This window comes from Temnothorax americanus, unplaced genomic scaffold (assembly GCF_048541705.1).
Source record: "Temnothorax americanus isolate GAGA-0224 unplaced genomic scaffold, ASM4854170v1 Scaffold15, whole genome shotgun sequence".
Classification (NCBI taxonomy): Eukaryota; Metazoa; Arthropoda; class Insecta; order Hymenoptera; family Formicidae; genus Temnothorax; species Temnothorax americanus.
Genome location: NW_027509286.1, coordinates 2,974,599 through 2,989,534, shown reverse-complemented (window position 1 = coordinate 2,989,534; position 14,936 = coordinate 2,974,599). Strand labels below are relative to the sequence as shown.

Here is a 14,936-nt window from a genome sequence, read left to right as displayed (position 1 = left end):
TTTTCAAAAATACTCACAAAATAATAATGAAATGTTCCAGATTTTTTCCGTCGACATATCTCTGTGCAGAAATCTGAATAAATATATGAAAAAATCCGCGCACAACTTATCAGAAATTTTCGAACATATAGATACTGAAATATTTCAAAAATCTTTATTCTGTTATTTCTAAAAGTATCTGAGAAGTTTTCCATATTTTACATATTTTCTCAAAATTTTTCATAAATCTAAAATAGGAGAAACTCTTAGAAAATTTCTGGGAAAATATAAGAAATGTTTTCTCAGGTAGGCTTTAACCATTTAACTGAAACAAAATAATCAAGGAAAGATCCCTCCCTCGACATTAATGAAATAAATGCATATCCGAACCTTCATCTAATTTATTTATCGCAATCATTACACGCGCGCGCGCGAGAGCTCTAACAATTGAGACTCTATCGCTCGCAATCGTTTAGCTCTCGATATTTCTTCAGCGTCGTGCAATAGCATGCTCTTCTCTATCTCATAACTAAAATTCTTTAAAATTTCTCGTGCTTAACATAGTTGAGATTTGTTTCTCTTCCGTTGGAATGCGCGAGTATATCGGAATTAAACGCAGCATCTCTCGAGATCCGATTCGTTTTGAACCTTAAAATTAGGCGATACCTCGAATTCTCTCTGGAGAGAACACCTAAAAGGCTGCTCCTTGTAGTCGAGTTCTCTACACTTTCCATCTATCGCTGTCCAACGCGCGCAATTGTACACGTTATACATTTTTCTTTTATTCTAAATTCAGAAAGTGTAACGTGACGCGGTTACAAAGAACGGACCTGTAGAATCGGGAGATATCCGATGTGAGGAGATAAATCGAATATATGGATTTCTAAACGTGTACAATACATGATTTCCGTCACCTAGGATTGTCGAACACTCAAATCCTCCCGCACGCATCAAGATTTTTTATTTCTCTTACGCACGCATTGCATTATATAGACAATATAATCGGGCGTGCTCTTTACGTCATTCCATCTCGCAGTTACGCAAAGAGATGCGTGTGAATCGCTCCCATACACATTTCTCGATTGTTCGTAGCTCGCAGAATATACGTACAGTGGTTTAAATCTATATTACGAGTAGATTGATTAAGATACGTACTTTTTTTTTTTTTAGATAAAAATATGTATGTTGGAATTACGCTACCGTATATATTTTCGTGTACGAGCCCTCTGATCCGTGCACAAAATACATGCACGTTTTCTACCAAAGCCGGAGGAAAGAATGCGCATAAAAATCGGAATGTTCGCGCGATTGTATTCTCAGAATTTTAACGCAAATTGCGACAACGCATGGAGCGATGGTTCCGATTCGTTATTGAACAGCGAAGACGCGATATTGGCATCTTAACAGCTGTTTTTTTTCCGGGCAGGGAGACTCACGAAAACGTTATAGCTACGGCTAGATTCGTCCCATCTACGTCTCACGCGATAGGGCGTAGATAGAAAATATAATATAATATATCCTATGTTCTCTCCAATAGCTATAGAATAGGGCACGATGTAAACGTACATCGTGTAATAATAATTACGCACATTAAATTCACAACACGTGTCTCTCGTAGTTTTTCTTATATTATGCAGATCGTCCGTAAAAAACCTGGAAGGATATTATCTCACGAGACGTCACTCAATAAAGCATCTTTCTTCATAAATAAAATATAATTTTCATAATAATTAAACCCGTGCGGGCTAATAATATATTCAACAAAATGATTTAAATACTCTCTTACGATCGCAAAAGCTTAAAAGCCTGCTTAAAAGCCGAGGATCCGTTAAAAACTTTGCATTATGCAAGAAAATAAGACTGTTATATAAAGTTCTTCAATAACTTCCCACCAGGCTGTTTAGGGATATTTCAGATTCTTATTACGTGTAAGTTTTCTTAGAGTGCACGCGCAGCATAGAATTTATAATTTCAAGCAAAGCACTCATCTTGGATATTTTTAGAGGATGAAACTTGAAATACGATAGATTTTATATTATTATTGATTATGGTGTTATCGTACGACAAATAATTGGATCGTTATACATTTTAAGTATAATTTCTTAACATTTTGGATAATACGCATGCGATATCATAAGCAAATATACGAAAGCTGTCAAAAGTAAACCAAGTTTCATCCAAATCAGATATGGTTTGTCGTAAGGGTACATTACAATTTTTTTCGAGTTATTTTGATTACAATTTCTCAATATAACATAAGTTATATCATAACACGCTAATAGAACATTTTAAAATATAAAAACAATCTCTTCGCAGACATAAAAATATTATAAAGTTATCTAAAAGTAGGTACTCAAAGATGATATGACGGAATCTTTTTACTCGGGAAGATATAAATTTCTAGATATCGTAATGTATCGAATGTAATTATGTATATGTATCTAATATGATTCATTTATATATGGGAGAAAAATATGATTGACAAGATCGTGGATGTTATCTATGCTTTTACCATGATAAACTACATTCCCCCCCTCGTGAAAAAATATTAAAAAAATTAATATGCATATATCACTTTACATCATTTCTTTATGTTGTTCCATATTTTTTAGAATGCTTTTAAGTTTTGTGGTTCATCCGAATTGTGGAACTAAACGATACAACTACGATAATATATTAGAGCTTCCATCGCCAACTTCCATTATCAATGGATTGTTGAAGAAAATTATGCAACGAAATTTAATACAAATTTATACTTACGTGATGTTTTCTGTCACTAGACTACAAGGCGCATTGAGGCTTGTTACGAGTGTTCTAAGTATATGACTAGAGCACACATTTCAGTTATTCGTCTAACTCATTCTAAAACCTATGACTGCCCAGTTAAAGAATGTACTAACTTCTGTCTCTATTGAGCATTACGTATGTATAATTAATAAAAGAGTTAAAGCATTAAAAGAAAAAGTTTAAATTAAATTTAAAATAGCCCTTGGGGGGAAAATGTTGCGTAACAATATATCCCGGGCAATCGAAAATAAAATTAATTTCTCAGATGTTTGTCCTTTTCACGTCGATAAAAGTATCGTGTGAACTACATATAATACGAATAAAAGGAAAAGTTGATTCTTTTTTTAATGTATCGCCGAATCAATATAAATAATTATGCCGTGGAAAAACGGCTCTCGCAGCTTTTTCCTCTGGATCTAATTGATTACGGTAACGCCTTGCCAAGAAAGCTGCGATCACCTGAAAATGTTTAAATTTATAAGATCCGGAGACATCCGAAGAAAAAAATAAATGAGAAAAATACAAAAGTTATGTACATTGCTATCGTGTAAATCGCTGGCATGCTATGTACCGCACATAATTTACAGTTTTTAAAACATTACGAATGAACAATTAGCGAATGAATATCTGAACCGGTAATGCTACAACGCTGGAAGAAAAAAAAAGATCAAAACCACAACCGACATATGAAGCCACCCACCATCTGTTAGGAGGATCATATGAAGTGACAGAGGACATGGCGATGGTGTTAGACTAGAGGAAAGCACTAGGATTAGCTCGTGGATCTTTCTGGTTCCTGTACCTCACGGTCAACCATACACCAACAAACTGTAATCGGGCACACATGTTAGCATTAGCAAAAATGAGAGTATTTTCATTGTAATCGGTGACCGCGTAATATGGATATGGTGCATTTTTTAGTTAGATAAAACTTCTTCAATATTAATATTAAATAAATCATATTCTGTGCAATATTTCACGTTGCGTTCTGTACAAATTGTGAGATATATATATATACGTGAAAAATGCCATGTCGGTTGTTCGTGGAACCTTACCTCCGTAAAGCTAAAGAATAATCCTATACTGCCGCATAATTTGAACGCATAGTCAATGGTAGACTGCAGTTTATGCATACATGTTGGACAAGGTGGACAAGACATTTGAGTGACATCGATTGACTGACAACAAATCTTCTGCAAAAGATATCAATCATTTGACAATTTTCACGCGAATGTCATTTTCGTCGCTACTTACATCGTCGCAAGATCCACCCGATTCATCCGTGGTGCTATTAAATCCGCAGCAGTTAAAGGTAGTTTGAACTTTTGCTCTTAAGTCATGTCCAACGCCTCTCCAGCCCTAGACATAATTATTAAGCATCATCCGTTCTGGATCAAATAATATATAAATGTAATGCCTTCCGAATGAAAAAATTACCTGTTCCGCAAGTTGTTCTTGCTGTTTCGTATTGACAGCGAGACAAGCGCAGGCAATGCTGAATTGAATCAGGAACAAAAGGAATAAGATAAGCATGTACTGTAAAATACAATTAAGGAAACGTACGCCCATTTCTTTTGTCGAGGATATTACACGCCATATCAAAATATTTAATGAAGAATCACATAAAACGCGTTAGTTACGATTGACAATAATAATATACAAACGTAACATTCCGAAAAAAAAGGTATGCTGAATAAATGCTCCCTTCATCAGATATCAGATTTATGATATAAAATCGCAATGGTAAATCAAATAGGAACACCGATTCCCGTTGACGAGCTCAACGCCAAAAGTCGCTATCACAAAAGCTGAGAAAAAGGATACGAAGAACAATAAAACCTGATGATGTTTAACGGCGCCAATCAGGCCTAGGATGGAAATGAGAAACAGGATCACCCCGCATGCTAAAATACCACCTATAATGGGGAGATTTGTAACTAAGGCGGATGCCCTTCCATATACGGCGACTCCTATCAATATGAAGGCAACAACCTGCGAGAGAAGAAACGGCAATTAGAATATAAAAATGTCCACACCGTCCTTAAAGCGTGATACAAAATTGACTCTCCGTCCACGACGAACGCCAGATAATCCGAAGCTGGCATATTAGATTCGCGCACAATCCGAGTGCACCAATTGTCAAGTTATAGCTCTTGTTCGCGACGATATTAATCATTCTTATACGCGTGGGGGTACATACAAGGGTGAGATTCTGGATAAGAGCAACTTCCATGAGCGCAATAAGATTCGCGGTAACTCTCCGCGCAATTATCCGACGGGATGACAGAGACGTCAACGAGCGCTAATAAGATTAACGTCCATTTCTGCCAATGTAGATCAACTTTGATCTCGGTCCAAGTTGCTTTTCTCTTCTTTTTCTCCTAACTCTTAGTACCAGAACAAGATAAAGAGCGAGTTGAATCGAGATTAAAATTAATCCGCATGGAAATGGACGCGAGTCGATCTGGTCTCTGGCCGTCGCGTAAGATAGATCTCAATCCCGGGGAAAAGGCACGGGCGGCAGGAGGGCGAGGGGAAAAGCGTCCCTAATCAACCAGGATGTCCGCGAAATCGGCTGTTGCACAATTATGCAACGCGCGGACGCGGACGCGGACGCGGACGCCTACGGAGCGAGACGGCGAAACGCGCGGTCAGGCGGACGGGAGCGAGAGAGGGAGGCGTCGATTGATAAGAGAACCTCTCTCTATCTCTCTCTCCGATAAAGAGGATCGGAGGGAGAGAGAGAGAGAGAGAGGAGAGAGACGAGAGAAGGTTTCGGAAAGGAATCGCGCGGAGTGTCACTCGAGGCCTCGCCCTCGAGAGTGCCCACACTGCCCACTTACGACGTAAAGGATGTTGAGTGCTGTCAGCGCGTTTTTCGAGCACGTAAACCCGCCGCACATCTTCGACTGCGCCCGTCGATCCCTCGCTGGTCGGATCTCCTGCGGGAGTCCGCAGTGTCCGCACGTCACAGCGGCTTGCGGTCGCGGCGCGGCGATTCGCGACGATCGGAGCACGGATTCTGAACGAAACGGGAGTTCGGGAAGCCGCGCGTACGGGGTTTTCCGCGTGCGTATTTTCACCAGGTCTTCGCTTCGCCGAAGTCGTCTCCACGCAGCGCGACGACACGCCACACACGCCACACCACGACCACGCCACGGCAGACGACTCGCGACTGGCCCGACGTCTGCCACAAGTGCCACAGCGCGATGGCGGCGGTCGACGCGCTACGCGCTCGATAGATTGCGACATTGCGAGCGTCACGCGCGAAACACGAACGCCGGCGTGGCGCGCCCGGCAGAGGAATAGAGTATCCGGGTGCGGAAACGCGAAATCTTTATCGTAAATCAAGATCGCGCTCGATCGAGACGACGCGTGAAAACGATCCTTTTATTTATAATATAATAGGCTCGCGATGGTTGATATAGTTGATCAATTAGATTGAGGACGCGACGCGCGCCACGAGTGAATCTAAATTTGATTTACCTTGAATGTCTGGGCGTTTGTTCTTTTCGAAAAAAGATTAGATCTGGCCGAATTACCTGGCACCAGGGTGTTATCGGAGTTTATATAACTTTATCGGTCGTCGATCGACATATTCTTTGTTTCTTCATTTTCTCGCCGCGAAGAAACGTGAGAAGAATATCGGCGAATACCGTGTATTGCCGGTATTGCGCTTAATTGTTTTGCATTTTGTCACGGATGAGATACACCTGTGCGAAACATTCGCAATTATTTCGTTTCATTGCCGCCGATGACGAACGTCGACGTCATAAATATGTCACATCGCAGCTCGCTTGGATTAAAAACGTTAACGACGCGAACGCTTGGCCCAGATAAGGCATAAACACTTTCCATATTTAACTGCAGTTTTCTACCACGCGACTATCTGCATATATATTGCATTTTTCTCTGTACGGTTTGAAACGTCCAGCCTTTAGATATATTTTATTGAAATGACTGGCACACGTACACATCGCGCGAACGACGGTTATTTTTTTCGAACAAAACTAAAAAATAAAAATTTTACTTCAGGCGAAACTATGTGACAATCGTTGAGCTAGTTATCGACAAACGATTCTTCCGTTATTTACTTATCGGGTAGTCTCGGGGAAGTTATGGTCACATTGCAATGTGGTTAATTGTGGTTCACTTTGAAGATGAACACGCTCTAATGTTTTGCCTAATGACATGTGGTACTGTGGACATCGTTAAACTAAACCATCGACAAACAACTAAAAACTAAAGAATCCTATTTTTAAGTAAATATTAAAATACATCATATATTTGAATACATAATTATAATTATTATATATTAATTGGAATTTATATATATATATATATATATATATATATATATATGTTATAGGACACACATATAATTCTAATTTTTCTGTTATAATCATTGGAGGGGTAAAAACCATATAGTGGTGTAAGTCAAATTTTGTAAGATATTGACTCGTGTGCATAGATGCAATCTATACAATATATAAATTGCATCATCTATGCACACAAGTCAATATTTTAACAAATTTGACTTACACCACTACGATGGTTCTTACCCCTCCAATTATAACTTGTAACTTATAGTAGTACTCTTTTTTTACTTATTTTTTAATTGTCTGTCGTATATTTTTCGATACGAAATTTGTGAACAGAATCCGTTTGAATACGCTTGCATGACGTCGTTTCCGCGCGCACACATACATGGCAATTTCATACGGTAATTTCATCATCGACATGTGCCCAAAAGAATACGGAAGATATCCGATGCTTTGTAAAATCATTAATTATTCTGGTTATATATAGAATATAGAATATATAATGACATTTAGGCTCAACGCAAGTGGCAAAGCAGATACATACAAATAGATCGTTATTCAGCGGCGCGGTATAAATATCGCTATTGCACTGCGATGCAAGCATTTACAGTGCAGGCATTGGCAGTGCAAGGTGGCAACATAACAGTTGATCTTTATGGTAAACACTATAGTAATTATAATTTATATTATTTTATATTATTTTTATATTACTTATTTCATATTACTTATTTTATATATATATATATAATTATTTTTATATTACTATTATTTTTATATTACTCAATCTATCTCAATCTCTCTTTCTCTCTATCTTTCTTTTTTCTGCAAATCTATTTTTTAAATCTGATTTAATTTCTCAAATTAAAAGTTTTGCATTATGGACAAACACTCCGGACATGTTGTTAAACATCTATAAGATTGTCTAACAATATTGCGAAAACGCGTGATGTACTTTCTGCAGGCTAATTAGGCCGATAAGGAATATCCGCGCGTTTTCACACACAAAACTTGCAATGCACTACGTTCGCATACGGATGTGTAAAGCGTATATTTGCGACGGGAATTATCAAGGCTTCAAAGCGCGATAACGATTGCCTTGTGCATTTCATGCGTTTGATTTAGAGGTGGCCAAGAAAAGATTCCGCGGAGAAAAGTTTATAAACAATGATCTTGACAAAAACGCATTGCTATATAATTCGCACAAAAATTTCATTATCTCCTTCTGTATATCTACGATAATTTCGGATAATACAAATCTCAAAGTGGATTACGATTGGATTACGATTGTGCAATGATTTATTTAAGAAGAAGATATATAAAAAAGTAGAAAATAAAAAAATAATTAAAAAAAATAGAAATTGGAATCCCGGAATACATTATTATTGAAGTCATCTGAGAGACGCCTTAAAATTTTATTAAAAACAGCGAAGACATTTTATAAAACAATCAGAAAGACGTTCGTGTAACGTTCTCTTTAAAAAACATCTGTGATACATAGTGTCTCATTAGACACATATGTTATCTGAGATGATGAAATAAAAATTTACAATTGCGCATGCTATATTTTGTCAATCCGATAATACACCAATAGCGTGCTCTTATTATAATTCACAGCCTATACGAGAATTTATTTCCCTTTCACGCGAGTAGAATGTAAACAACGGTTTAAAAAATATGCATTACAATAATAATTTCGCTTTTTTATAATGTTCTTTGTTGTCCACTGTTATTGTCCGTTCCAGAGAGACCGTTGTTTCCAAGGGAGACTATTATATTACAGCTGCGATGCCGTAAAGTGATTAATTACTTATACCAATAAGCTTGTAAAATGTTATTGCACCGCGTTCGTTACCTGCCGCTAATCAGCGTCAACAAAAAGGCATTATTTATAAATAACTCCGTGTATAAGATTTTCCCTGTAATTAATATAAGATATTAATCCTATTATTTGTATAACGGAAACAATTAAATACGCGACGATCGCGTTTTCGCAGTTTTCTTATAAAATCTCATTCGATCGATATTTAACGCAGTTAAATAATATAGAATGTTACAGTATGTTTAATATTTCTCGTATAAATATTGCGACATTCGAATTAATTAAAATGGCATTTAAATGTCAAATAGAAATCGTCAGCACAAGTGCCTCGAACGCGGCGCTAATGTTTTTGCTTTATTTTTCGAAAATCTTGCAACAACGTACGACAAAATAGTTACAAATCTTATTGTCATATTAATCGTTACATTATCAATTCTATTAACTTGTCGTATAATGAAATAGATAATCGAGAGACGCACAATGCCATTTCGTACCGAGTAAGTGTACCGATACAATAACGTACGCCACGAGATATTAGATATTGCCTCTTCGAAACGTACCTACATTGCACAACTCGAAGGATTACATCGCGTCTGTATTATATATCTTCGTGTTAATTGGGTTAAATTTAAGTCGCTATCTCGAATAATCAAGCATGCGTAATAATTTGCGAATGGCGCACGTAGACAGAAAAATTATTCGATGTTTATTCTACCTGTCCTTCGTCCGAACTAACTTACTAGTAATAAGCAAACATATTCTCAAGTGGGACAAGTGGGGACAGAGAGCGACAGATTTGACACGAATCGCTGATAAGGAAAGCGCTGATAAAGTGACATATATAATCTACGGCGCCATGAATGCGTTCTTATTCCATCTGAAATGCAATAAAATTCGGGTGTCGTTAGGCTCGTGGAAATTCGCCATCTCCTCTGGTAGCATTAGTGCGTTTCATCGTTATCTCTGTAAGCACAATATCAATTAAAATTTAGTAAAGTTTTCTGCATAAACAGGTTAAGGGACGGAAGTGAAACTAAGCCCTTAATTTGTAAAATTTACTGTGAACATGATATTTTAAAGTGTGTCTGGTAAATTATCACGTTATACTGCCAATATTGATAAATTATTAGTAATATACTTTGCTCGAAATTCTTTATACAAAATATTGGAACATATATGTATGTACGAATATAGAAAACGGACTAACTAAGAACCAAGCGCGGTAAATGATGCGCGAAAGTTTTTATTTTTATTTTTATTTTACATATTATATATAGATACATATATATATGTGTGTGTGTTTAGAGGAAAAGAATATATATATTTTTTATAATATCGTATTTAATTTCAATAAAATCGCATCCGTACTTTTTTAATAATAAAAACTTTCTGGTTTTTTCTTCAGTCGTAGGATAAGAAGAAATAAAAGATGGACCAATCCCGTGTTAAACGGTGGCCTCAATATCTAGCAGCGATTACAGGTAGATAAATATAAATTATTTTTAATTTTTTAAAATAGAAATTGATATAAATGATTTAAAATAATAACATCTTGTCAATAATTTGAACTTTAAAGCGCTGTACTAATAAAGATTTACGATCTACATAATTAATTTAGAGCAAATTTAGAAAAATTATTAAGAATGCAAATATTATTCCCATTTTTTATATCGGTTTATATAGATGGTTACAAGATACAAGATAAACATCAGTTTGATTATTGTGTTGAAATTGTAACCGCAGACCTTGAAAAGATTTCGGAGTCAAGAGTATCCAAAGTCCGAAGCGTAAGATCGAACACAAGCATTCGCCAAATTAGAGGGAGATTCGCATTTATATCGTAAACGCTACCTTTATTTATTATAGTTATGTGTGGCATGATAATTCTACGTAAATAATAATTTAAACCGATTATTTTACATTATCTAGAGAAGATTATGTAATTAATCCTTCCTTTTCATCTATAAATCTTGTTTAGAGTCCATTTTTTCTTATAATTCCTACTCACAAGAAAATCAGCGGATAATAGTGTAAATTATAATTTATCCGTTCAATTTTACCACAGCTACTCTATCGCTGGCAGCTACCGGATCTCATATAGGCTGGACGTCACCCACCTTGCCAATACTGAAATCATCCGATTCCCATGTCCCGATAACGTCCGACGACGCCTCCTGGATCGCTTCTTTCTACCTTTTGGGCACCATTCCCGGATGCATCGTGGCGGCATTGATCGTAGATCGGCTAGGTCGGAAGATGAGCCTGCTGGTAGGCGGCATACCTCTGTCTCTCTCGTTCATTCTGATCATTATAGCGTGGAATCCCTACGTTCTCTACGCCGCTCGCGGTATCGGTGGTATCGGCCAGGGCATAGCGTACGTCATCTGTCCGATGTACATCGGCGAGATCGCCGACAAGGAGATCAGGGGTACCCTCGGCTCTTTCATCAAGCTGATGGTGACTTTCGGAGAGTTGTACGCTCACGCGATCGGTCCGTTTGTCTCCTATCAATTGCTCGGTTACAGCTGCTTGCTCATCCCGCTGGTATTCTTCATGAGCTTCCCCTGGATGCCCGAGTCGCCGTATTACTTACTGATGAAGAATCGCCAAAAAAACGCGTGGACGAACCTGAAACGTTTGAAGCGTTGCGCTTCCCAGAATCAGCTGGAGACGGACATGGAGCAGATGCAGAAGATAGTCGTACGCGATCTCAGCGATCGCGGCCGATTCTGGGATCTGTTCGGCACGCCTGGCAACCGGCGCGCCGTCATCGTCAGTATCGGCCTGCAGTTCGTCCTTCAGTTCAGCGGCATCGCCGCGGTCGAATCGTACACTCAGGAGATCCTCGAGGAAGGCGACGCGGGTCTGCCCGCGAGTAACTCCGTCATCCTGTTGAGCGCGCTTCAACTGATCGCCGGCCTCGGAGCGGTGGTTCTGGTCGATAAACTCGGTAGACGACCGTTACTCATCGCCACCTCTCTTCTAGCTGGAGTCGCGCTGACCATCGCTGGTGTCTTTTATCTCGTAAAATGCCAATTCGGCGTGGACACGCTCGGATACGGCTGGCTGCTTCACTCCTCCGTGATATTCTACGAGCTTATCATCGCTTTGGGCCTGAATCCGTTGTCCTACATGATGCTGGGCGAGCTGTTCCCGACGAATGTCAAGGGCGCCGCCGTGTCGTTGGCCAATCTGGTGTCTTCGTTGCTGGCCTTCATCGTCTCCAAGATGTATCAAGTCATCTCCGACAATTTGGGAGTGTACGCGGCCTTCGGCTGGTTCGCTACCAGCTGCTACATCGGCGTATTCTTCATCGCGCTGATCGTTCCCGAAACCAAAGGCAAGTCGCTGCTGGAAATTCAGGAGGAGCTCAACTACAAGGAGATAAAGAGGAAGAGCGGCGCGAAAGGCGAGCAGCAAATCCAACAAATAAGTACGATTGCTTAGGATTACGATTGCTCGATAGGCGCAAATAAGGCCGCGAAGCTTATGAAGAATTCACGCGGGATAATTTTTAAACGATAGAAATAAGCGATGCGCGTTTCCTGGATTATGGGACGTTTGACAGGGAACCTTGAAGCGGCTGATCGCCATTCCGGTTACGTCCGGATCGATCATAAAAGAGGGCGAGAGATATTTCCAACGATCATCGGTAAGATCAATTGCAATATTTGAATACACATTCGGATTGACGTATTTCGATAAGACATAGTGAAATTAATACCGTTTTAATATGAATGAAATTAATTAGTAACGAACGTTATCGCTCGCAAAATTTAAATGGAAACGAATTATTACCGTTTGCGAATCATTCGAGAGAACCGGAGAGCATTCCCTGTCAAAGGTCGACGAATTTACACGCTCCTTGATAGAAAAAATTCGAAAGAAAATTTCAAGACTCTCTATGTTGCTAGTTACAGAGTCAGTCCCTTGCGTTTTGATTTGAATCTGCTTTACGAATTTTTTTTTATTTTCTACACTTTACTGAAACTGAATGAATGGAATTTGAATCACAATTTAATTATTAGAATACGGAGAAAAGATTCCTCAGAGAAAGCTAGTTTATAAGATTTTAATAGTTAAGAAAGGGCTCTTATATTCCATTGAAGAAGGCGCTTCGATTGAAGTAACGAGATCGCCAAAGGAGCATTTTCCCGATCTTGATATCATCGTGCGACGTTATAATTAGAGAGAACTCGCGATAATGACGTATATCTGTTTGGATTGCATTAATTTACACTTTAAACGCGCAAATAGGTGCCTGTCAGTTGTGTAAACGTTTTATTAATTCGAGAGTGATATCTCACAGTTCAAACACCTTAATTCAAAAACGCGTGTTGAATTACGCAGAATACGACAGGATAATAATGACGTAAATTGTGCACTATTATTCTTTGTTATCATTAGCAACACGTGAAAGCCGAGTTTTATTTATACACATTGCACGCAAGTCGAGTGGAAGACTTCAGCGTGCGCAGCAGTTGTTTGTTATCGGAGTGTATTTTTATGTGTCAAAACAAATATGTTCTTCAAGAACCGATCATTCAACTGCCGTGCTCGCCGAACGTTTTCTTTTGTAGCACGTCGTTGTTTTTGCTGGGTCGACTTTTTAAACGTTAACTCGATCGGCGAAAAATCTCGATTTGGCGAAGAAATCTCGGCCGAATAATGCGAATTTACAATGTGTCCGGTGGTTTCCGAAGAATCGTTTCAAGGGGAACCGCTCCTTCGGAAGTCATCGTGCATTCAACGTGCGTTATAGCTAGGGTCCCGAATTGTGGAAGAGCAATCTTGCATGACCACCTTTACTCCCTTTTAGGCAGGGTTAAACTGAAGCTTGAGACTGATAGTTTTTAATTAATCGTAAAGTATTTATTTGTCGCTATGGCCGAGCTCCTAACAGGCACAAAGATTTTCGCGGAAAATTCCACGCGGAAAGAATCCGTCGCCTTTAATTCCGCACGATAATGTATCTTTCGCGATAAGATATATATCCTTGAACAATTTTGCATCTTAAACGTGATCTGAACGTGAAGAATCTCTGGTGGAATACAAGAGAGCGAGTAGTGGAGCGCAAAGAATCTCTGAAGAAGCAAAAGAAAAGGAAGGAAATAGCAAAGTCCTGTTCGGCGCGACGCTACGGCGATTAGAAACATCTTTTTTATATCCCTTTAAGGCAGGGTGCAAAGCAACACTTGATATAACGCTTACGATTAAACGTTATTGAAGAATAGCGCGTGTGATCCGCGCGTATCTCTCAAACGGGTATACGCGCGCACGCCTATATGGCCCTGATGCAAGAAGGATTTAGACGAGCACTGTGGCATGACTAACTTTTATTTCCCTTTCAGGCAGGGTGAGAGACATACGTACGTTATAGAAATAGCTTCGGCGTAGAATATAACTGGCCCGTTATTAGAGTTAAAGACAACACTCGCGCACGTGTTCCGACATGCGTGATTGTAAACTTACCCGGAGTACCCGGGTTGCGTGCTCCCGCGTGTAAATGGTCGTCAATAATAAACGGTCGTGCGAAACGTGGAAAATCCCAATTGCTCTCACAATCGACCTGGCAGATCGACGGCAGATCCGCGCCTAAGGGGCAAGAAGGGAAGGGAATTAAGTTTATTCTTGATCCTGCCGACGCGATCCACCTGTTACGTAGACCGAAGAACCCAGCTATGTTTGATGAGCAAACAGAGCGAAATCGTTGAATGAATGGACCATCACGTTTCGTTACGGAAATAATTCGCGGATAGAGTCAGTTATTCGCCTTTTTATCATTTACGGCCACGTTGCGCGCGCGGAGCACGTTATATTTGATAAGCTACACCTTATAACTCGAGTGTTAAGTATGTTCGTGCTATTGCATGACTCTCTACACGTCCCTTTTAGGCAGGGTTCAAACGCCAATCGAACCTCCACCTCGATCCCACAGATTTCTACAATGTAGAAGTTTGCAATTGACGTTGACAAATAAAGAAACTCACCGTTTTGATCTGCAGATATACCGAGTTTTGGCCTTTTTT

The 14,936-nt window shown here is 39.1% G+C and overlaps 2 protein-coding genes across 6 annotated transcripts; one reads left to right on the top strand and one right to left on the bottom strand.

The window, feature by feature from the left end:
• Nucleotides 1-1,121: 1,121 nt before the first annotated feature.
• Tsp97e (Tetraspanin 97E) lies at nt 1,122-5,967 on the bottom strand. Of its 2 annotated transcripts, XM_077402226.1 has the most exons (7): nt 5,610-5,965; nt 4,591-4,758; nt 4,204-4,302; nt 4,021-4,125; nt 3,822-3,959; nt 3,467-3,594; nt 1,122-3,225 (listed from the first exon to the last, which is right to left on the bottom strand). In XM_077402226.1, exons 1-6 carry the CDS (start codon nt 5,667-5,669, stop codon nt 3,520-3,522), a joined length of 645 nt encoding a protein of 214 aa, XP_077258352.1. In that variant the 5' UTR covers nt 5,670-5,965; the 3' UTR covers nt 1,122-3,225; nt 3,467-3,519. The 2 variants fall into 2 exon arrangements, with proteins under 2 accessions (XP_077258352.1, XP_077258351.1); XM_077402225.1 differs by lacking the exon at nt 3,467-3,594 and having other exon boundaries at nt 5,610-5,967.
• Nucleotides 5,968-7,157: 1,190 nt separating this feature from the next.
• LOC143895227 (trehalose transporter 1-like protein) lies at nt 7,158-14,913 on the top strand. 4 transcript variants are annotated; one of them, XR_013256249.1, is made up of 3 exons: nt 7,158-7,746; nt 10,313-10,388; nt 10,591-10,889. XR_013256249.1 is itself a non-coding variant. In XM_077402209.1 (3 exons), the coding sequence occupies exons 2-3, from the start codon at nt 10,337-10,339 to the stop codon at nt 12,352-12,354; spliced, it is 1,434 nt and encodes a 477-aa protein (XP_077258335.1). In that variant the 5' UTR covers nt 7,192-7,746; nt 10,313-10,336; the 3' UTR covers nt 12,355-14,913. The 4 variants fall into 4 exon arrangements, 2 of the variants coding, with proteins under 2 accessions (XP_077258335.1, XP_077258334.1); XM_077402209.1 differs by lacking the exon at nt 10,591-10,889 and adding an exon at nt 10,973-14,913 and having other exon boundaries at nt 7,192-7,746; XM_077402208.1 differs by lacking the exons at nt 7,158-7,746; nt 10,591-10,889 and adding exons at nt 9,762-9,872; nt 10,973-14,913.
• The last annotated feature ends 23 nt before the right edge of the window (nt 14,914-14,936 follow it).

What these genes read in the sequence shown, in the direction of transcription:
- Tsp97e (XM_077402225.1), bottom strand. Translation starts at nt 5,669, where the DNA reads ATGTGCGGCGGGTTTACGTGCTCGAAAAACGCGCTGACAGCACTCAAC. An exon ending in ATCAGGTTTTATTGTTCTTC is followed by an intron (nt 4,303 to 4,590) that starts GTATCCTTTTTC and finishes TGTATTTTACAG; the next exon opens with TACATGCTTATCTTATTCCT. An exon ending in AAGAACAACTTGCGGAACAG is followed by an intron (nt 4,126 to 4,203) that starts GTAATTTTTTCA and finishes AATTATGTCTAG; the next exon opens with GGCTGGAGAGGCGTTGGACA.
- LOC143895227 (XM_077402209.1), top strand. Translation starts at nt 10,337, where the DNA reads ATGGACCAATCCCGTGTTAAACGGTGGCCTCAATATCTAGCAGCGATT. An exon ending in ATATCTAGCAGCGATTACAG is followed by an intron (nt 10,389 to 10,972) that starts GTAGATAAATAT and finishes ATTTTACCACAG; the next exon opens with CTACTCTATCGCTGGCAGCT.